Consider the following 20568-nt stretch of genomic DNA (forward strand, 5'->3'; position numbering starts at 1 on the left):
AGTCATTTGTTTTGTTTTGCGTATTCTTCCAAAAAGTGACAAAAATACAGGGAATTCAAAAATCAATGTGACAAAAATGCATAAAAAAACATTTTGCAGTAAAACTAAATGTTTGTTGGGTTTATTTCTTTTGATTTCAATGGTCGTTTTCCAGAGGAGTAGAAGAAAATGAACATGTTATTTGTGGGCCAAACTCAAATTTTCAAGTTGACGTCCTTCTGAGGAAGAGCGTCAAGCGGCGGAGCTACAAGTTGGCCTTCTGCAAGTCCTCGGCAAGAACCCTGCCCTTCTTCCTGGCCTTGGTCTTCTTCTTCTCGATCTTGGCGTTCTTCCTCTTCCGGATGTTGCGCGTGCGTTTGTCCTGCCTCTTCTGCATCTTTTCCACCAACATCTGGCTGCGCTGGTCCCACTGCTTCTTGCGCCGATCGCGTTTCTTCTCTTTGTTGGCCAGGGCGGAGCGCAGCATGTCCTCGTCGTCCTTGATCTTAATGCCCTCGGCCTTGTACAGCGCGTTGGTCCACTTCATCCTCTCCTCCACCTCTTGGGCCTTGGCCTGGTCCGTCTGGCGCAGCTTTTCCAGTTTTTCCTTGCGCGCCTCCACCCGGCTAAGCAGCTGCTTGTAGTTGCGCCCCGAAAGCGGCGTGATCTGGCCCTTGACGCGTTGCCTCTTGGCTTTCTTCTTCAGGGCCTTGTCGGCGCACTCCACCTGCACCGTCTCCACCGTGTTGAAGATGATGGCGCTCTCCTGCCGTTTGCCGGCCGCCGCCGGCGCCGCTTTCTGCCGCTCGTCCGTTTCCTGCCGCTCGTCCGCTTCCTGCTTGACCTCCACCTGTTGGCTTTGGCCTTTGGCCTCTGCCAGCCTCTTCAAACGGAACTCCTTCTTCTTCCGCTTCTTGCGCTCGCGCTCCAGTTTGCGTTTGGCCTTCTTGGCCTGGGCCGCTTCCGACAGAGCCTCCTTGGGGGCTCCCTGTTAAAAAGAAAATGACAGCTGTTTAGTCATGGGCCCGTATTAGATTCTGACGCTGCGAACATCATGAGCAAAAATACCACGGTGTCACTGTATTCGAATTACAGCTTCAAGTCTTAAAAATGTAATTGAAACTTTAAAAAAAGACAGCGGATCCCCGGTTTACCAGATTCATCCGTTCCGCGGTTGGGATCGGTTTTAAACTGATATATCATAGGCCATAAATGTTGATATGATAAAATCACAGTATTATTTTTGCAATCTGATTAAAAAAATAAACAAACAACATACAAAACAAAAAGATTCTGCTCACATTGCTTTGAATTCTTGACCAGGAAAAGAATACTGAGTATATTTAAACATGGTTGATTACGCACGTTATAAAATAAATACTTTTCATTTCGAAATTCGGCCCCACTCTGCACCTTCATACCTGCACTTTGGCCTCCTCTATCTTCTCATGCAGCCTCTTGCGTAATACATCAAAACTGGAGAAGGTGGCCTTCACATTTACTCCTTAAACGGAAGAAACAAACCAGGTTGAAATGTGATTTTCTAAGTTGAAATTTGTTTAGAGTGAGTTGAAGAACTGAAAGTCTGGAATGTGACAAGTAGTCAATTTTTTTTAAGCACTATACAAATGAACTTGAATTGTCTCGACTTAAAGAGGAGCTCCCTGCAATAAAAATGGAGACGTAAAAACAAAACACAATAATGAAGTAATTTTTCTGAACTTTGAAAACTGTGTGACTGTTTACCTTGTTCTGCCGTTGGCGCTGTCTTCGCTTTCACGTGCCCGTTGCGTGCAGGCGCGGGACTGGACTTGTTTGCAGGTCTCCCAGTGTGCTGCTTCTCATCTTTGGATGACTTTGGTTTGAACTTTTTCTTCTTCTGTGGTGGACCTCCATCTTTCTGGCCTTTAAAAGGAACTGGAAAAAGGAAAAACATTCTTGAGGAATCTTTTATAGGGCAATGGGCAGATTAATCTAAATAGGGATCCAAAGGTAGGTATTGCTGAATAGTTATCAATGTAATTGTGGGAACCCTTACCTCAAGTAAGCAAAGATTTTTTTTTTTTTTTTTAATAAAGCAATGAGATGGATACTTCACTTTCAGGTGATATAAAACATAACTCCATCAGTAAATGAAATCTCTTGTCCTTAACAGAAGCACAACATAACTTTTAACATGTATTTCTTCAGATTGAATGTTTCTGGCACTATAAACAAAGGCTGTACTTTTATTTTTTTGGAGAAGAAAGCACCACTTCTGGAAATGATAAATAAAATGCAAGACGTGATTTTAAAAAATAAACAAAAAATAAATGCTATAAAATAAACAGTCAAACGTTACCGAATGGCCTCTTCTTTGGTTCCTGCTTTTGCTGGTTTATAACTTTACTCGCCAGTTTCTGGATGTACGAGTCCCTTGCTGCGAGATCCATGTCGACAACTGACGCTTTTTGTTAAATTCAAATTATTTCTTTATAATAAAATAGCAGCCATGCCTTTACGTGGGCAACACATCTGACCACGCGTGTGAACGGGGGAAGAAGAAAAAATACGGACTCGGAACCGGAAACAGCTACGTCAGTAAAATACCGGAAGTAGTAACAACAAATAGCTCCCGCTGTCCTTACTAGCTTAGCGTCATAACATGTCACTTACGTAGCTGTCCCATCAATAATAGTTGTTTCATCATGTTTTCCCTGAAGACGCTGCTGGTTTCCTACAGCAGAGCGTTGACGGCCTTAAAACACGTACGTTTTCTTAATGAGACTTAAAATCGACAGTTTTTTTTTTCTGAAAACGTGTGCCTAATAAATGAATATAATTACAGACGAATGTCGTGCACGTCCAGAGGAATTATTCCCTGCGTGGAATGCCAATCTTCACACGAGCACACGGTAAGCATCACGAATCCCTCCACTAAGAAAAAAAAGGCAGGAAAAGAACATATATTTCTGTCAAGTTATTGACATTTAATATCAAATCCAATAGAGATTCACAAATCATGACGTCATTTGATATGCCCTGCATCGCTATTTTATTTTTTTAAAAAAGTCGTAGAAGTGTCGTTAATATGGACCAATGTAAGCCCTGTAGTAGTGCCAGTAACAGCAAATGAACAGTCTTGTTGCCCTGGTAACCAGATACCTTTTTATTGCAGCAGTTCCATTCTTCTCGTCCTCATTGTTGAATTGGATCATTTCGCAAGACACGCAGTTGGGGCATTGTTATTTCCGTTAAATATAACTATATTCTCATTCTTTAGTCAGGTGGATTGGACAGCGCTATTTCTCCAGCTCAGTGGCGGCAACCGGAGAAGATACTTTTCTCAAATGGTTCCTGCTTCTCATCCCAGTTACAACATTTGGCCTTGGGACTTGGCAGGTACACACTTTTTTATTACTATCATTTGATTGTTTTTCTTTTCAGGTTTCCGAAATATCAGCTATTTCAAATAATAATAATAAACATGTGCAGTGAGTATGCTCGATTCCATTTTCATGAAGGTAAAGCGTCGGCAGTGGAAATTACAGCTGATCGAGGATCTGAGCAGACTGAGCAGGGCCGAGCCCGTTGCGCTCCCCCTCGAGTAAGCGCGCCGCCCGTTGCTGTTTGGCGCTGGACATGGGAAGCTAACGTGCGGGCTCCGCAGCCCCCTGGAGCTGAACGGCCTGGAGTACAGACGGGTGCGGGTGCGCGGGCGCTACCGGCACGACAAGGAGCTGTACGTCTTGCCGCGTTCGCCCGTGGACCCCGACAAGGAGGCCCGGGAGGCGGGGCGCTTGTCGTCCAGCGGCGAGACGGGCGCCAACGTGGTCACGCCTTTTCACTGCACCGACCTCGGGTGATACTACGTTGCATGTTTCTAAATGCTAGCCGCTTCTTTGAACTGCCTCCAGTATGTATGCACAGGGCTGGTAGAGTACGAGCTAATGATGATTTGTCTTCAGCGTCACCATCCTTGTGAACCGAGGCTACGTCCCCAAACAGAAGATTAGGCCAGAAACCAGGATGAAGGGCCAGGTAAGCACCCTGCCGGCGTTAGCAAGACTCTGAGTCGAAAACAATCTTTTGCAAAAGGGGGAGGGAGCAACATCGTCTTCCGCTGATCTCGGGCTCTCGTCTTCGTTTTATTACAAAGAAGGCAGTTACGAGTTTCACAATCATACCATCCATTCAATGACACCCCATTATTTATTTTGATAACTGTTATGAGATGTTTGTGTGTTTGTTGGCTAAGGTGGAAGGCGAGGTGGAGGTGGTGGGGGTGGTGCGGCTGACGGAGCCCCGCAAACCCTTCGTGCCCAACAACGACCCCGCCAGAAACCGGTGGCACTTTCGCGACCTGGAAGCCATGGCGGAGGTCGCGGGAGCCCAGCCCGTCTTCATCGACGCCGACTTTGGTAACCTTGCGTGTCACGTGACCGCTTAACTCCTTACTTTTATGAGTCCAGACATCCGATCTTCATTTTCAACCTACAACGTTTAAGAAACAACAAACGGGCCCAAACACTTGGGGAAAAAAATATCAGGTACCTGAAATTGAATGTCTGGGCTCTTGAAAAACATAAAAACGTGTCTTTGGGACTGAATGAGTTAAGTCCATGTAGTTAAACCTCAGCATAGTCAGTTTGAAGTTGCAAAGATACCTCAGGACAAAATAGGGCTTTGCTGCCATTTTGGTGCGCAAGTACTTTCGAAATGAGCTTCATTTGGACAAAAGTAATGCTTTGACGCCTACATGTGAACAAGGTAGATCCTGCTAGCCGAGTGCATATCCATTGCTTGAATTCTACGTAATTTACAGTGACTTTAAGTCGGTATAAGTATAAAAAAAAAAAAATTGGTAAAAGAGGAAATGTATTCCAGGCAGCACAATCCCAGGCGGGCCAGTGGGCGGGCAGACCAGAGTGACGCTGAGGAACGAGCACATGCAGTACATCGTTACTTGGTAACTTTTTTTTTTTTTTAAAAGGACGGACGGTACTTTTGCTGAACCGGATGTTTTTTGTGTCTTTAAGGTACGGCCTGTGCGCAACCACCACCTACATGTGGTATGCAAAGTTCATTAAGAAAATTAAAGTGTAAAATGGATCCGCTCAATTTGTCTTTGTGTAAGTACTGATGTGGCAGCAAGACACTTTGTCATTTTGATTCATTCCTACATGGGTGGCAAAACCTTTTTACTTTCAACCCCCAGCCGTTACAAAAAAAAAAAAGCCCCAAATGTGAACATACAATTTTTATTATTGCAAACAATTTAACCAAGCTTGGTTGCCAACTCCTTGGCCTTGGCCTTCTCCAGCTTGGCGATGCGAGCGGTGGACTTGGGGCCCATAACGTTGCCTCCCCAGTGACGCCGGATCTGCAAAACGCAGAGGGGAAAAAAATATATATATATTAAGGGCGCGTTGAGCGCCGTTTGGCTTTTAACGGTCTCACCTCCTCGAATCTGTCGTTGTAGTTGGTCTTGATGGCTTCCACGAGCTTGGCCAGGGCGCCTTTGTCCTCGCTGGAAAACACCGCGCGATAAAATGGCGAGTCAGACGGTTGGGATTCCGCCACGCAAAGGAACGCGACTTTTCTTTTCTCACGGGTTGGTCTGCGTGATGGCCACCGAGGTGCACGTCTTCCTGTGCACCAGCTTGCCCAGGCGCGCCTTGCCCTTCACGATGCAGTAGGGGACGCCCATCTTGCGGCACAGGGCGGGCAGGAAGACCACCAACTAAGAGCAAAGCGGACAAACGCGGCCGGGTCAGCGGATCCCTCCCCGCGCGCGCGACTCGGTCCGCGCAGGGCCGTCTCTCGGCTCAGGGTTAAAAAGCTCGTATGTTTTGATCCACACGGGGAGATTCGGGTGAAGAAATTCAGACATCATTGCCGAGGGAAGGTCCCGCGGGGCCAACCCATCGCGTACTTACCTCGATGGGGTCCACGTCGTGGGCGATGACCACCAGCTGGGCCTTCTTGCTCTCCACCAGAGACGTGACGGAGTTGACACCTGGGGGAGAGCGACGCGGTCACGTTACGAAGGTCAAAAGCTAACCGGGGTTTGGAGAGAGGTGCTTTTGGCCGGTGCTCAGGGTTAAAAAGCTCAGAAAACTTCACGTGGGTTTCAGGTGAAGAAATTCAATTCGCATCACTGCACTCAGGCCACTTGAGACTAGGTTTACATTCCCCGGATCACGACAAAGCCGCCGATGGCATTCATTGTCATGAAATTTGTACCCGTCATACATTGCAGCAATACTCATTCTAATGTCTATGGGGATAACCTTCAATATTAACATTAAGCTAGAGGACTTTCACCTCGAGGGCTGGAATTTGACACCCGGGTTTAGACTATCTTCTGGAGTCAACGGAATATATCCTACGATGCCCACTACAAGCGTAGTTCCAAAATTTAATCAATCGGGCGCAACGCTCATTTATAAAGCATTTTTCCCCACTCAAAACGCTTTTAGAGCTGGTACTCAATGACAAAATATTTGACAGATGAATAGATTAAAAACCACTACTTGAAAGGGCTTTTATAACCTCAAATAGGTTTACAGACTAGATCATCTCCTAACCAAACATCCAGTGTCCACGTGGACAGGGCCTCTAAACTGGGATTGCGTTCTTCATGCCTTACCTGCACGCAAGACCGGGGGCCTCTTTGTGGGGACGTCTCCTTTGCCGGCCGCCTTCTGCTCAGCGCGAGCCAGCAGCCTCTTTTTCTTCTCCTGCTTGGTCTCGGGCCGGTACTTGTGCGCCAGCTTGAACAGCTGCGTCGCTGCAAAAAACAAAAAAACGGACAAACGTAAGCTCACGAAAAGGCCAAGAGCGAGTTGACATGACCCAGGGATGCATCAGCGATCTTGGTGGGAAAATGTCCGCACGGTTGTTAAGCTAGCAAACGTTGCATTTGCATCATCTGCGCGGGAGGGAGGCCAATAAGAGGGAGGACAGTCGTACCGGTTTGCCTGTCCAGAGCCTGGGTGAACTGGTTGATGGCGGGCGGCACCTTCAGACGTTTGTACAGGATGGCGCGCTGCCTCTGCAGACGGATGTAGCGAGGCCATTTCACAAAGCGCGTCAAGTCACGCTTGGGCTGAATGTCCTGGCCTGCGTGGGGACAAAGAAAACACTTACAAACCGCTTTTAAGGCTTTTAATACATTTACGGCGCAAATGCGCATCAGCGATCTTGGTGGAAAGGTTGTCTTCAGTGCTAGTAAGATAGCAAATATTCGCTTACATCATCTGCGTCGCATTAGGCCGCTCGGCAAGGAATCGGCGGCCAACTCACCGATGCCGAAGTTCTTTGGCCTCTTCTCGAACAGGGGGTTGACCACTTTCTTCACCTCCTGCTTCTTGGCCACCACGGGGGCGGGGGCCACCTTCTTCCCCTTTGCCTTCTTTCCCTTGGGCTGTTGCACAAAGATTTAAAAACTGTCAAGAAACAAGCTAGAATAACAATCTCATTTTTGTTAAACTTAACATGATCATGTGATGTAAAAGTGCCATGCATCAACCTGGATAATCGTTAACAATGTAATAAAACCCTTTCGAACATGTGCGTAAAGAGCCCTAAAACGTCGTATGAATCTTCCAATATTTCTGCAACAGGTAGCATTAAATTGCCCTATACGGCCTAATCCAACAGACTTCGACGATTATCAAGCAATTTAGATGGCCGTGTCGTACAAACACAAAACTAAGCAGTTGAAAACAAAAGGTCGGCGTTACAAGTGAAAAAGACAACGAAAGAAACCTAAGAATTGACGCCTTTTTACCGCAAATTAGCATTAGCACTGAAGCTAGCGACCACAGCGTTAGTAGCACCGGTATGACCGAGGATGCGTTCAAGTCTATTACAAATACAAACTATCGGCAGCGACAAATAAAGACGTGTAACGATAAAACATTCTCAGCGTGATGTTATGCCAAACCTCGGGCCATCAAACTTTACGATGAGACGAGGATGCGAACAGATACAACCTGGGCAACATTTGCTAAGGAAAAAGTCACTATGTACCCACCATGTTGGTTCAGGCTGAAAGGAGGAGCAAAGGATGCTGGGAAACGGAAATACAGCGAGGCTTCGCTGCTGGGCAACGTGGGCTCGATTGGCCGATCTGGAATCAGTTTACGTCTACGCTCTCTATTCATTCCGGGAGGCCAAAACGTTGTCACCATACCCAAGATCGGCGGAACAGCGCATGAAATAAAAGGCGTCATTTTAGCCGAAACGTGGCGTTACAGCTTATATTTATTTGTATGAATTGTATAACATTTGAACGTATTTCATTGATTTCAATAATAGGGTTATGTGTATTGTGTTTTAATATTTTTAATCACGTGTCCCGTGACGTCACGTGGCAAGCTGCTCAGCCCTGCGACGTGACGTACGGCGGATGACAGTTGTTTTGGGTAGGACTAACAAGGGGCAATTTCTTGTCTTGTCATCCGGCCCAACTCCCTGGCCGCCCCCTTCTCGCCCGCGGTGGTTTGGTTACCGGTATTATGGAGCTCTTGTCCCCGTGACAGCTGTCCCACGTCGCGGTAAATATGCATTTAAAACTGTCATGGCTGCGGCCGGTTTTTTAACATCTGTACTCATATCGTCTCCTTCCTCGAATGATGCTTCCATTCTAGGGGATCTCCTATTTTTTTCTTATTGTTTTTATTTTGCATTTGCAGAGGCTACGTTGTTATTTCTAAGTCGAGGCTGCACAAGCCGTGCTCGGTTTCATGTCTCGTCATCGTCAAAAGCTAGCCTTAGCTTGTCGTCTGTCATTTTGTTATTGTTTTTTTTTTAGCTAAACTACAAAAATGGCCGAACAAGACCTTTGTCCTCACCTGGACTCCATCGGGGAGGTTACCAAAGACGACCTCCTTCAGAAATCCAAGGTGAGTTGTCGTCATTCACCTGTCTTCCATTTTGTGGATGCTGAGGATGTCCTCATCCTGGAACTCAGCAAGCAGGAGGAGAGCTGGCACACCCAAGTTCCTAAACGGCTGGATGGATTGATTGGAAATTCCATTGGAAAATCCTTATTTGAAAACATTTCATTTATAAGGTGCACAACATTATAAGCCACATAGAATAGAAGCCACACTAGTGGCTGGGCTTGCATTATGCAGTCACTAGATGGGGGAAAAATACCTCTTAATTACATTCAAGGCTGTTTAGAGCAATGCCAAGATGAAACAAAAGTGTAAAAGTCCAGTCAAGTTTATCTTTATAACCCTGAATCACCGGGGACACTGTCAGCGTTTTTAGGTGCACCTTATAGGGTGGAAAACACGGAAGTGTAATAAGTGCATTTTGTCTCTTCCTTCAGGGAACGTGTCAATCATGTGGCGTTGTGGGTCCCAATCTGTGGGCTTGTCTTGAAGTATGTTTCATCATTCTGTTATGGTTTAAAGAGAATCCATCACAAAAGACATATTTTACACAATGAAAAACTCGCATTATGCCAATAGAATCTCTCCCGCTCTCTTTTTTTTTTTTTTTTTTTAGAATGAATGCCCATATGTTGGCTGTGGAGAATCCTTCTCGGATCACAGCACCCTGCATGCACAGGTAAGAAAGTGGTCTGATTTGCAAATGCTGTGGGCTCTGTGCAAAAAGAGGCATACAGGAGTTCTTATTATGTAAATTTCCCCACAAATTAAAATATATCCGAGGAATACCTTTGTAATATGACACATACAATAAACTCCTTGGCATATATTCTTTCCGTTGTGAGGCAACATTTGTTACTTTGTTAGAATAATTGTATATAGGATATCCCATATTTGTTTAATGCAATGCAATAGTATATTGGCAGATTAGTATGGATGAATGTTTCTTGTTACTGCTGTTTGTGAAGAAGAGGAATTGACGCGTCTAAAGCAGCTTAAAAAAAAAAAGACAGGCGTCGTGACCCGAGCAAAGGGCAAAAGTGGAACGGTGAAGCTCTTGATGTTCCTGGGAAAGAAGATAGAAGCATGGACTCATATACTGCATTCCCCACTATCACAAACAGATTTCTCCTCGCGAGAAAACAAAACTAGTTGTCTTCCTTCCTGTTTATTGTTTATGGAATGTTCGAGGTTGCTTGAACCTAACACACTTATTAGCTCTGTGTAAAAAAATAAAAGGTTAAAATCCATAAAATGGAATGTGCATTTATAATGAATCGCAATGTAATAAGGGGGCACTATTCAAGCTAATAAAGCATCAAGTTTATATCAGGTCCTCACAAGGATGCCCAATGGATTTTTTCATTTTTTTTAACCTTTTCCTCCAGGCCAAAAAACACAACCTGACAGTCAACTTGACCACCTTCAGGATTTGGTGCTACGTGTGCGAGCGGGAAGTGTTTCTGGAGCGGAGGCCCCCACTGACGCCAACCATGGCGCCTGCCGTCCCCCACCAACACTACGGAGCCTCGGAGAAGGTGCCGGTCACTTTCAAAGGGATCTTTGACGTCTATTGCCGTCGTTGGTTGTGAAAGGGTCAGCAGGCCCACCGTGTGCAGAAATGACCGATTTTTGCCTTCCCCCAGGAAGCGGCGCCGCTCGGCCACCCGCTGAGAGCGGTACCGATCGCCATGGGAGAAGAAGAGGGGTCCGAGTCTGAGGAGGATGAGCTGAAACCCAGAGGTATGGCGTGCAAATCCTTCGAGCGTTTTCTCCACGACCTTGATATGTGTGCAAGACCGAGTGCTAAAATTAAATCTATAAATGCCGAAGCCTGTTGTCAAATCCGGTGCTATGGCCTCATTTATTTAATTATTGAAGCATTTCATTAATTAATGGAACATTTAATCAATTAATTACAGTGTTATTTAATTATTTAATGGGTAACCAATCAGGGGGTAGGGCCCGCCTATCAAACTTTGGCGGGAAAGGTTGACAGATAAAATAAATTCATGAAACTCCACAACACGGAACAGTGAAATAACTAAATAGATAAATAATGGTATCGTTTTTTTAAATAAAAGAATTGGTAATTTAATAAATTAACAACACATTTGGTAAGACATTGATTTATTTGATTCCGTTTTAATGAATTAAACATTTAATTAAGGAACATATAATTAACAAAACATTTAATTGATGAGAAAAATGTCACGAAGATCTAATTAATTAAACCTTTTTTTAATCAAGCCACATTTAATTAATGTATTAAAGATTTAACTAATGAGAATTGTATGAAATTATTCAATGGTCCATGTATTTATGTCATCCTGGCACTTTTGGTCCTCCATAGATATGCATTAGTATGCTTTAGGATATTGAATAAACCCCTTTGTCGCAAAAAGGCTGTTGTTTTGTTTTGTAGGGTTAACCGGGATGAAAAACATCGGCAACTCCTGCTACATGAACGCAGCTCTTCAAGCCTTGTCCAACTGGTGAGTTGTTCCAGACGATCGGACCATCGCTCCCGCTTTCCGTTTTCAATTGAAATTGGAAAATCCAGACCCAAAAAACGGCTCGTTATTTTGTTCGCCGCTCAAGTTTGCTGTTTGGTTACTTATGATTAGCGATGAAGGATTCGCAGCTGTTGTTTCGGGGCGGTGGGTGGGGCCATCGCTGAGGAGATTTCATTTTTTTCATTGAAAACTTTTTGTTGTTGTTTTTCCCGAGCAGCCCCCCTCTCACTCAGTACTTTCTGGACTGCGCCGGGCTGGTTCGCACCGACAAGAAGCCGGCTCTCTGCAAGAGCTACCAGAAACTCATCTCAGAGCTCTGGCATAAAAAGAGGTCAGCAACAGTAAAATACCACCTTTGACTCCGCCCACACAGATTCTCAACTTTTTTTTTTTTTTTTTTGTGCAACTATTTTTCTCAGTTCATTATTTATAATTCTTATCGAAACATCTTTTTAAACACCAAGCTTTGAATTACTTCATGAAACATTTAATTGATGAATGACGTATTTATTTCTTTTAATTTTGGCACTTTGCGTCCTCCTTCTGATCTTTTGTAGGCCCAGCTACGTGGTTCCTACCAATCTGTCCCACGGCATCAAGCTGCTCAACCCCATGTTTCGCGGCTACGCGCAGCAGGTAGGAACGAGTGCCTTTTTTTTTTTTTTCAGCCCGGCCGAGTCCACGGTAATCAATCAAACCTTCGGCTCGATTGCCGTCGTCCGAAAGGACACGCAGGAGTTCCTGCGTTGTCTGATGGACCAGCTCCACGAGGAACTGAAGGAGCCGCTTTCCGAGTGCGGCGGCGCCGGCGGAAGCGGCGGCGAGAGCAGCGACGGCGAGGAGCGGCCGGACGGCCGGCGCTCGCCCGCCGAGGACCACTTCCTGTCCTGCGACTCGGGCTCCAACGGCGAGCGCGGCGGCCCGGACGGCGAGACGCCCGCGCCGGACCGCTGCGACGGCCCCGCGGGCGGGGGCATCTCGGAGAAGGAGAGGCTGAAGGAGAGGCGGGTCTCCGGCTCGCCCCTCCGCGGACCCTCGCAGGACGTGGACGAGGACGCCGACGTGGATACGGCCGTTCCCCAGAGCGTCGGGGCGGAGGAGCGCCTCGACGATTTGACCCACGGCCAACGGCGAGAGAACAATCCAGGGCCAGAAGGAAACGACGCCTCACGTCAGTCGTTTGGGGGGGAAAAAAAAAAATCCGGGACGGTTTCCTTTTTATTTCGCAGTCATCCAACTGGATTCTCCGTTTCAGGAGAGCCCAACAACGAAGCGGCGCCGGCACGTCCGCATTCCACGCCCTGCAGCCCTGTCAGAACCCTCCAGGAGCTTCATTCCAAACTGTCCTCCGTGCCGTCTCGCTCCAGCCCGCTGAAATCCGCCGCCTCTCTGTACCCGTTCAAGAAAGGTGCGCACGCCTTTGCTCTCAACCCAAAAAAGAAGTCCTTACCTTTAGGAATCAAAGTATTTGACAACTAAAGTACTCGTTTAGTATCAGTTTAGGGAACACTGAAAAAAAATCTATTTTATTTTCCTTTTTTTTCCCCCAGGTCAGCTGCTGTTGACGTCCAGGAAGAAGAAGCAGTCGCACTATCGCAGCGTCATCTCCGACATATTTGACGGCTCCATCCTCAGCCTGGTCCAGTGTCTGACCTGCGACAGGGCGAGTTTGCCGAGCGACGTCGTCCGCCGACGCCGTCTCATCTTCTCGCGCGATTGCGTTGCAGGTGTCCACCACAGTGGAGACTTTCCAAGACTTGTCTTTGCCTATCCCCGGGAAAGAAGACCTGGCCAAGCTGCATTCGTCCATCCACCAGAACCTGCCCGTCAAGGCCAACAACGTGTGCCCCGAGACGTACGGCTCGCAAGGCTGGATCTCCTTCATCATGGATTCCATACGCCGGTTGGTCAACCCCCAGCTGTCATGGACTAGGGAGTCTTTTTTAGTTTTTTAATTCATACCCACCTGCACTAGGTAAAGAAACCAAATAGTTTAGGGGTGTCTATAGCCCTTATAGAAACCAAATAGTTTAGGGGTGTCTATAGCACTCTATAGGGGACCTTCTCTGCCTCTTCTTCTTCCTGCATTACTTCTTGTATAAGTACTGTACGTCAACAATGTCAATAATGAGGTGTTTGCTCTGGAATAGATTTGTGGTCTCGTGCATACCCAGCTGGTTCTGGGGGCCCATGGTGACCTTGGAGGACTGCCTGGCTGCCTTTTTTGCCGCCGATGAACTCAAAGGTTTATTCTAAGTCGCCGCATGTGCATTGGAGGGTGGGGGTGGGGGTGGGGGTGGGGGGGCTTCACCTTAGTCACTTTTTGCTGTCTGATATTTTGCAGGAGACAACATGTACAGCTGTGAGAGATGTAAGAAGTGAGTATGGCCACTCCGGGCAAACACACGTACCGTATTTTCCGCACTATAAGGTACACCTAAAAGCCTTCAATTTCCTCCAAAACGGACAGTGCGCCTTATAATCATCTTTCGTCTTAATTTCAGATGTCCTAATCATAATGTCTTTGGCTGGCTCGTCTGATTGTTTTGTTGCCATTCCCTTTAGCGCAGCTCCATCTAGTGGATGCAAAAAGCAACCCCAGCACTACTGTAGCTTCTATTCCATGCGCCTTATAATGCGGTGCGCCTCATTCACGACAATCGTTTGAAAATAGGCCATTCGTTGAGGTGCGGAAAATGCGGTAGTCATTTTGGACACCATCCCTATATGTTTTAAAATGTTGCCATTTTTGCAGGTTAAGAAATGGTGTCAAATATTGCAAAGTCCTGCGACTTCCAGAGGTATCGTTTATTTTTATTTTGCTGTATCTTTAGGTGATTTTTCAGACAGTGTGATTAAAAGTGTCCATCCGCGCATACAATTCCTACAGGGTTGTCCACTGAAAATGGCCTTTTTTGCAGCGTCGGGAGTTATTTGCTCGACGGCTTCAGCCCGACCGCCGTGTTGCGTTTATTCCAGATCCTGTGCATTCACCTGAAGCGCTTCCGGCACGAGGTGATGTACTCGTTCAAGATCGGCAACCACGTGTCCTTCCCGCTGGAGGGCCTGGACATGCGTCCCTTCCTGGCCAAGGACAGCCCGTCCCAAGTCACCACGTACGATCTGCTCTCCGTCATCTGCCACCACGGCACGGCTGGAAGTACGACCGCGCGCCGGAAGCTCGACCGTGTTTGTGAAATCCCAAACGGATGCCGTTTGCTCCGCTTCTCCTCGCAGGTGGACACTACATAGCGTACTGTCAGAACGTCATCAACGGTCAGTGGTATGAATTTGACGACCAGTATGTGACGGAGGTCCACGAGACAGTGGTGCAGAATGCGGAAGCTTATGTGCTCTTCTACAGGTCAGTGATACTCCTTGGCTATCGTGTCCTTCACCCTCGAACTGAAAATGACGTTACGGGCTACTTCAGAGCCCCGCCCCCTTTCCGTCATCGTCGGTCCGTCATTTTATACCACTAGAGGGCAACATTTGACTTTTTTTTTTCCTGGTCCGTCATTCCTCACGCGCTGGTCTACTTCTGTCTGCGCTCATGCTAATTTTTGTTTACCGTTTTGGTACTTACACATATCCTTCCTATTTTTTTTTCGTGGCGCAGGAAAAGCAGCGAGGAGTCTGTGAGGGAGCGGCAGAAGGTGGTGGCGCTGGCCAGCGCCAAGGAGCCCAGCCTGCTGCAGTTTTACATCTCGCGAGAGTGGCTCAACAAGTTCAACACTTTCGCTGAACCGGGCCCCATCGCCAATCACGCCTTCCTTTGTCGGCACGGAGGTGCGTGGCCGACCCACGCTTGGCTCAATAACTGCACACAATTTTAGGAGAAAAAGTTGATTGTATTTATAATTCACTAATTCAATGCCAAGGACGTATTTTTACGGTTTTCGAAATTGCGATCCATGAAATTGCAATACATCGAAATCATCAGTAGAGAGCAGTATTGTGCTCAGCTACTCAAGTCCTGAAAAGCTGTGTAAGATGATATGGAATGGAACACAGTCTTGCTGTCCGACCAACCACAAAATTAGGGACGGCTGCTGAAATACAATACAGGAACTGTATGGGGGAGCAATCTAATGCTCATATTTTTAGAGGTATTAATTTATTCATTTGTCAGTCGATTATTATTGCGCCCCTAGCAGCTTTTTTTTTTTAAACATTTAAAGTGATATACTTTAACCATTTAATGCCGTAAAAGTAGAGTTGTTACTTTTTATATACAATTAAGAGCTTTATAAAAGGCATTTTTATTCCTTGCTGTGGACTGAAGGCTTTTCTGGCTTTGGTCATGTGACGTCCGTACGCGATGCCATTTGCAGTCGACGGCAAGTGACAAAATGTGACATGGAAAACATTTGAGTCATCAAATCAAGCGGTAACAAAAGAATGTATTTTTAGATTTTTTTTTACTGCTGATAATGGCTAAATAAGCGGAGCGTGCCTTTAAATTCTAAATTCCTGGCTCTCTGGTTTTCCAGGCATTCCCCCAAATAAATACCAGTACGTGGACGACCTGGTCGTTATCGTGCCGCAGAATGTGTGGGAGTACCTTTACAACAGGTGGGCCTTTTCACAAATACAACACGGGATGTTCATGGTAATACTAAAAGGAACTTACCGTATTTCCCGTACTATAAGGCGCGCCTTCAAAGAATGGCCCATTTTAAAAACCTATTTTGGTATATAATGTGGATCGCATTATAAGGTGAGTAGAATAGAAGCTGCAGTAATGGCTGGGCTTGCCTTAAGCAGCCACTAGATGGAGCCTCATCAACAAAATAAGATAGATATAAGACAGGCAAACTTTCCAATCAGGAAATTAAGAATAAAGATGATTTCTGAAAAGTACTGTTTGAAGAACGAGGGGGAAAAAAAATACCTCGTTTACATGAAAAGTCTTTTTAGATCAATTTCAAGGCCAATCAAGATACCGACTATACTTTTTACAATGGGGAACTCAAGTTAAACATGTCTGTTAGATGCACATTAAGATGCAATTCCCGTAAGTCTAATTTTGAGTGCTGTCCGACAACGCGCCCGATGCAAAACACACAAATGCTGTAATGCTTTCTTTGAAAAGATCTGTCTTATGTTTTGGGGAAAATAATGTCTTAAAGTACCATTGGGATCGCTACTTGGTGTGATGATGTTGTTTTCTTGCGTTCAGTTTCGGAGGCGGTCCTGCCGTCAACCACCTGTACATGTGCGCCATCTGCCAGGTGGAGATCGAGGCGCTGGCCAAACGCCGGAAAATGGAAATCGACACCTTCATCAAGGTACAAATGTTCTGCACGGGCTTTTGCCGCCATGTGTTTTTTTTTTGTTTTGTTTTTTGGCGAAAGCTAATGGTGGAACGCTGCCGCTTGTGTGCGCAGCTCAACAAAGAGTTTCAGGCGGAGGAGGCGCCCGCCGTCATCTTGTGCATCAGCATGCAGTGGTTCCGAGAATGGGAGAGTTTTGTCAAAGGCAAAGACAACGGTAGCAACTATGTTTTTTTGGAAATTAAAGCGCTTATTTTTAGTTTATTGAAAAAAGAAAAAAAGATTCCAAATTTAAAAGGGGAAGTAAACCCAGAAACGATCAAATATTCTATCTGGTCCCACTAGTCCAAACACACGCAGTCTAATTCATTTTGCAATTGTGGAATGCGTATTACCGTAAATCCCCCAATATAGGACGCGCCTGTGTATAGGACACACCCTTAATTTTGGGCTCAAATCTGGTATTTTCTGTTACCGCACCAAGATGCACCGTCATTTTGGCAACGATGTAAAAACTACAGCAAAACAGAATTGATCTCCTCCTCATAAATTCTTGATAAATTCCTGTGTTCATATCTGTAAATTATATACCGTAATTCCCCATATATACGGCGCACCCTTAATTTTAGGGTTAGTTGTGTTGTGGTTGTATCATTTTGGACAGTATTAAAAAAGAATAATAAACCTGAAGTTGTAGTTTTAAAGTTTTATAAATGTATATTTTATTTATTTGTTCTATTGGCCACCACTGTAGCTTCTATTCTATGCGCCTTATAATGCGGTGCGCCATTAATATGAAAACAATGAACTAGGCCATTCTTCGAAGATGCGCCTTATAATCCGGCGCTCCTCATAGTGTGGAAAATACCGTAAAGTGTCCCCCCCCCCGCCCCCAGGGCCACTCATCTGGTTTTATATGCGCAGAGCCTCCCGGTCCCATCGACAACAGTAAAATCGGCGTCATGAAGGGAGGACACGTTCAACTCAAGCAAGGTGGGCCTCGCCTCGCCTCGCCTCGCCTCGCCGCCCAGGAAGCGCGAGCGCGCCTCGGACTGAAACGCCTCGGACTGAAACGCCTCGGTCTCCCCCGTCAGGCGCAGACTACGGCCAGATCTCCGAGGAGACGTGGCAATACCTGTCGGGGATTTACGGCGGGGGTCCCGAGATCGCCGTGAGGCAGACGGTGGTCCCGGCCGACCCCGACGGAGAGAGGAAGATCGAAGCCGAGACCAGGGCGCTCTGACGTGGCCCAAGGTCAGAATTTTTGGAAACTGATCATATTTCATCTCCATATTTACTGTCTGCCAAACTGCGGAAGTGCTGAATTTTTAGTAAGTAATAAAGTCATTACTTTATGAACTAACATCATCCACTAGGTACTTGAATACCTAGCAAGGAAATTGCAGCAAGGAATTAATTGTAGCAAGGAAATTTTAAACAAAAACGATGGACGTCTGGTGAAAAATATTTGTGAGCGAACGCGCCTTCACGTCAGGGGTTCGTTCAAGATCGCAATTGTTCTTCAGACGTTCTTAAGACGTTCTCAAACTAATTTTTTTAATTTGTCTTTGGGAAATTTGGAACAAAATTGGTGAGAACTTTGCAAAAATGCGTGCACTTTACGAAAGCAGCGAGCGTGCGTGGGAGTTTCTTGTTATTCATTTTCATGAGGATCATGGACTTTTCCAAGCGTTGGGTTGTCCTTGGCTGGACATCTTGCATATGGAGCGCGGGCCAGTATTTTAACGGAATCTTGTTCCCTGGGGTCCCAAATGCTGACGTCGGCATCAAATCTGGCTAGGAATGCTGCAGTTATTTAAACAGCTGGCTGCGAAATCACACATTTTTCTTTCTCCAGGCAGTGCCCCCGCCCCTCCCCTTCCTATCCCACGCAGTCCAGGAATTTGCCACCTGGACCCAGACCAAGTCGGGCCCTGAGTACATTGGAGCCATACAGGATGGAATCTTTTTTTTTTTAACCTGACGTCGTCATTGGCTGTAAACCACAAGCAACACTGCTTAGAAATGTGAATGATTTTGAGTTTCTGTCTGCTGTTGCCGGCTGGCTTATTTTTGCCGCGCGTAGCAACGCGCTAGCACAACACGGCGGCCGAGCCCTGAGGAATTTCTCGCCGGTGCACAACAAAACATCCGGCATGCAAAAATAACATGACTTGGCAAAGTTCACGTGCAGTACTTGCGGGGTCAAAAAAAAGAAAGATCAAAGTAGCGATTCATTTACGCGCGGAAAAATCAAAAATGATCGCAAGTGCTAATATGAAGTCTATATTTTAGACTAGCAATCTGGTTTGTACCGACTTGAAACCACGTTTGAATGTACAGTACTTGTAGCCCCCCCCCCCATAATGCCACAGAGATTGACTTGTACAAAAAAAAGTTATTTCTCAGCATGACTGTATTGTGGGCTAAATGCTAAAAACATAGCGCTCTTTCCCATAATTCCACTCGGTATTGACTTGCGCAAATGAAACCAATGTTGTTCTAGCATGAATATACTTGCGGGCTAAATGCTAAAAACGGAGCCTTTCGCAAATTGAAGAAAATAAAATGCTATTTCTTAGAATAACTGTACTCGTGGGCTAAATGCTAAAAACATAGCGCTCTTTCCCAAAATGTTGTATTGGCTTGGGCAAACTGGAAAAAAAAAAAAAAAAAAAAAAAAATCTTAGCATGAGTATACTTGTGTGCTAAATGCTAAAAATAAAATGCTCTTTCCCATAATGCCATGGGGTATTGAGCTGTGCAGTTTTTTAAAAGCTATTTCTTAGCTTTATACCAACATAATTGAAAATTAAGTCCGCTAAATAAACATTTATAAGTCATTTTTCTATTTGTTTATCAGAAATGTTTTCCCCTACAATGCTACAGGGCACGTTCATACCCCATGGCATTATGGGAAAAAATACTATGTCTAACATTTAGCCTATAATAAGTTTGAACGTATTTGCAAGTCAATTCAGTTTTGCGATCGACATGTTTTGGAATAAAGAAAACTTTTGTTGTAAGCTCATTTATGATAGCCTAAACAAGACTAAACTGACAACGATAAACAGCAACACAAGCTAAATTAGCTGATAATAGCAAGTGATAAAACGCGCCTTAACTCGTATGTGACTTTTTCAAGTGTAGACAGAAATTGGACCCCAGAAGTCGGCGGATTTTAAGATCGCTTAACGCTAAAATATAACGCAGTAGAGCGGCTCACGTCGTTTAGCATAGATTTTACGGCTACGATAAACCTTGAAGAAAATGCTACTTAAATGTGGACTCAAACAGCGAGAAAAAAAAAATCAAAAGTCAGCTGACTTCATGCTAACACAATGTGAAACCCCATATACAAGCTAATGTACGTTAGCATAGATGTTACGGCGCATTCAAGCGCCTTCACGTGGCAATCGTTGAAAAATTTAACACTAAAGAAAAAGTGACTTGTGCTGTTGTGTGAGTGCCATTCATAGAAAAAAAAAAACTTTATTCGTGCAGTACAGTGGTTTTGTAAATCTGCTGGTGTGTATTTTGCTCGTGTTTCAGCACGCAGCATGGCGTGAAGTTATTTATTTTTTCCCCCTCCTGAATCATTTGTTGTACTAGCGACGAGTGCTTGGCTTCATTTCAAAACGATGCCTTCACGTGTGTACACATGATGCACTAATTAAATTATTAAATATATTTAATGATGTCAACTCTTTTTCCTGTCATTATTTGCCGTTGATTTTGATGCTCATTTGGAATCAACACAAAGACGTGTTGCTGTATTGCGTAATTACTCCACAGGTTTTTCTATTTCTATTTCCTCCCTAAAGAAAAACACGCAAAATAATCATAATAATATATATATATTTTTTTATCAATCTTTCAAGTACTGTAAATCAGGGCTGTCTAACCTTT

The 20568-nt window shown here is 45.3% G+C and overlaps 4 protein-coding genes and 4 non-coding genes across 9 annotated transcripts; 2 read left to right on the plus strand and 6 right to left on the minus strand.

Annotated features, from left to right (window-relative positions):
* Nucleotides 1-99: 99 nt before the first annotated feature.
* On the minus strand, nt 100-2552 carry surf6 (surfeit 6). The gene is made up of 4 exons (XM_088435945.1): nt 2321-2552; nt 1726-1896; nt 1401-1483; nt 100-967 (listed from the first exon to the last, which is right to left on the minus strand). Exons 1-4 carry the CDS (start codon nt 2409-2411, stop codon nt 245-247), a joined length of 1068 nt encoding a protein of 355 aa, XP_088292071.1. The 5' UTR covers nt 2412-2552; the 3' UTR covers nt 100-244.
* Nucleotides 2553-2573: 21 nt separating this feature from the next.
* Nucleotides 2574-5070, plus strand: surf1 (SURF1 cytochrome c oxidase assembly factor). The gene is made up of 9 exons (XM_088435949.1): nt 2574-2726; nt 2807-2873; nt 3242-3360; nt 3483-3565; nt 3629-3820; nt 3927-3999; nt 4217-4379; nt 4846-4927; nt 4998-5070. Exons 1-9 carry the CDS (start codon nt 2667-2669, stop codon nt 5062-5064), a joined length of 906 nt encoding a protein of 301 aa, XP_088292075.1. The 5' UTR covers nt 2574-2666; the 3' UTR covers nt 5065-5070.
* Nucleotides 5071-5203: 133 nt separating this feature from the next.
* Nucleotides 5204-8033, minus strand: rpl7a (ribosomal protein L7a). The gene is made up of 8 exons (XM_088435950.1): nt 8000-8033; nt 7267-7387; nt 6934-7083; nt 6611-6751; nt 5898-5977; nt 5571-5701; nt 5419-5488; nt 5204-5341 (listed from the first exon to the last, which is right to left on the minus strand). The coding sequence occupies exons 1-8, from the start codon at nt 8000-8002 to the stop codon at nt 5237-5239; spliced, it is 801 nt and encodes a 266-aa protein (XP_088292076.1). The 5' UTR covers nt 8003-8033; the 3' UTR covers nt 5204-5236.
* On the minus strand, nt 5782-5859 carry LOC148412149 (small nucleolar RNA SNORD36). The gene has a single exon (XR_015868064.1). It is a non-coding gene; the product is annotated as a small nucleolar RNA SNORD36 (small nucleolar RNA).
* Nucleotides 6051-6124, minus strand: LOC148412150 (small nucleolar RNA SNORD36). Its single transcript, XR_015868072.1, has one exon. It is a non-coding gene; the product is annotated as a small nucleolar RNA SNORD36 (small nucleolar RNA).
* On the minus strand, nt 6824-6897 carry LOC148412151 (small nucleolar RNA SNORD24). Its single transcript, XR_015868067.1, has one exon. It is a non-coding gene; the product is annotated as a small nucleolar RNA SNORD24 (small nucleolar RNA).
* On the minus strand, nt 7152-7225 carry LOC148412152 (small nucleolar RNA SNORD24). The gene has a single exon (XR_015868066.1). It is a non-coding gene; the product is annotated as a small nucleolar RNA SNORD24 (small nucleolar RNA).
* Nucleotides 8034-8347: 314 nt separating the features above from the next.
* usp20 (ubiquitin specific peptidase 20) lies at nt 8348-20363 on the plus strand. Of its 2 annotated transcripts, XM_088435546.1 has the most exons (25): nt 8348-8522; nt 8780-8870; nt 9305-9358; nt 9484-9546; nt 10256-10405; nt 10514-10610; nt 11293-11362; nt 11601-11714; nt 11941-12019; nt 12110-12554; nt 12639-12791; nt 12934-13046; nt 13111-13286; nt 13534-13628; nt 13728-13761; nt 14139-14184; nt 14363-14543; nt 14621-14747; nt 15003-15172; nt 15877-15958; nt 16566-16674; nt 16774-16876; nt 17584-17652; nt 17754-17913; nt 18518-20363. In XM_088435546.1, the coding sequence occupies exons 2-24, from the start codon at nt 8793-8795 to the stop codon at nt 17900-17902; spliced, it is 2757 nt and encodes a 918-aa protein (XP_088291672.1). In that variant the 5' UTR covers nt 8348-8522; nt 8780-8792; the 3' UTR covers nt 17903-17913; nt 18518-20363. The 2 variants fall into 2 exon arrangements, with proteins under 2 accessions (XP_088291672.1, XP_088291673.1); XM_088435547.1 differs by lacking the exons at nt 15877-15958; nt 16566-16674; nt 16774-16876; ... (1 more) ...; nt 17754-17913; nt 18518-20363 and adding an exon at nt 15669-15870.
* The last annotated feature ends 205 nt before the right edge of the window (nt 20364-20568 follow it).

The sequence above is a fragment of the Hippichthys cyanospilos genome, chromosome 15 (assembly GCF_059441005.1).
Source record: "Hippichthys cyanospilos isolate Australia breed blue-spotted pipefish chromosome 15, RoL_Hcya_1.0, whole genome shotgun sequence".
Lineage (NCBI taxonomy): Eukaryota > Metazoa > Chordata > Actinopteri > Syngnathiformes > Syngnathidae > Hippichthys > Hippichthys cyanospilos.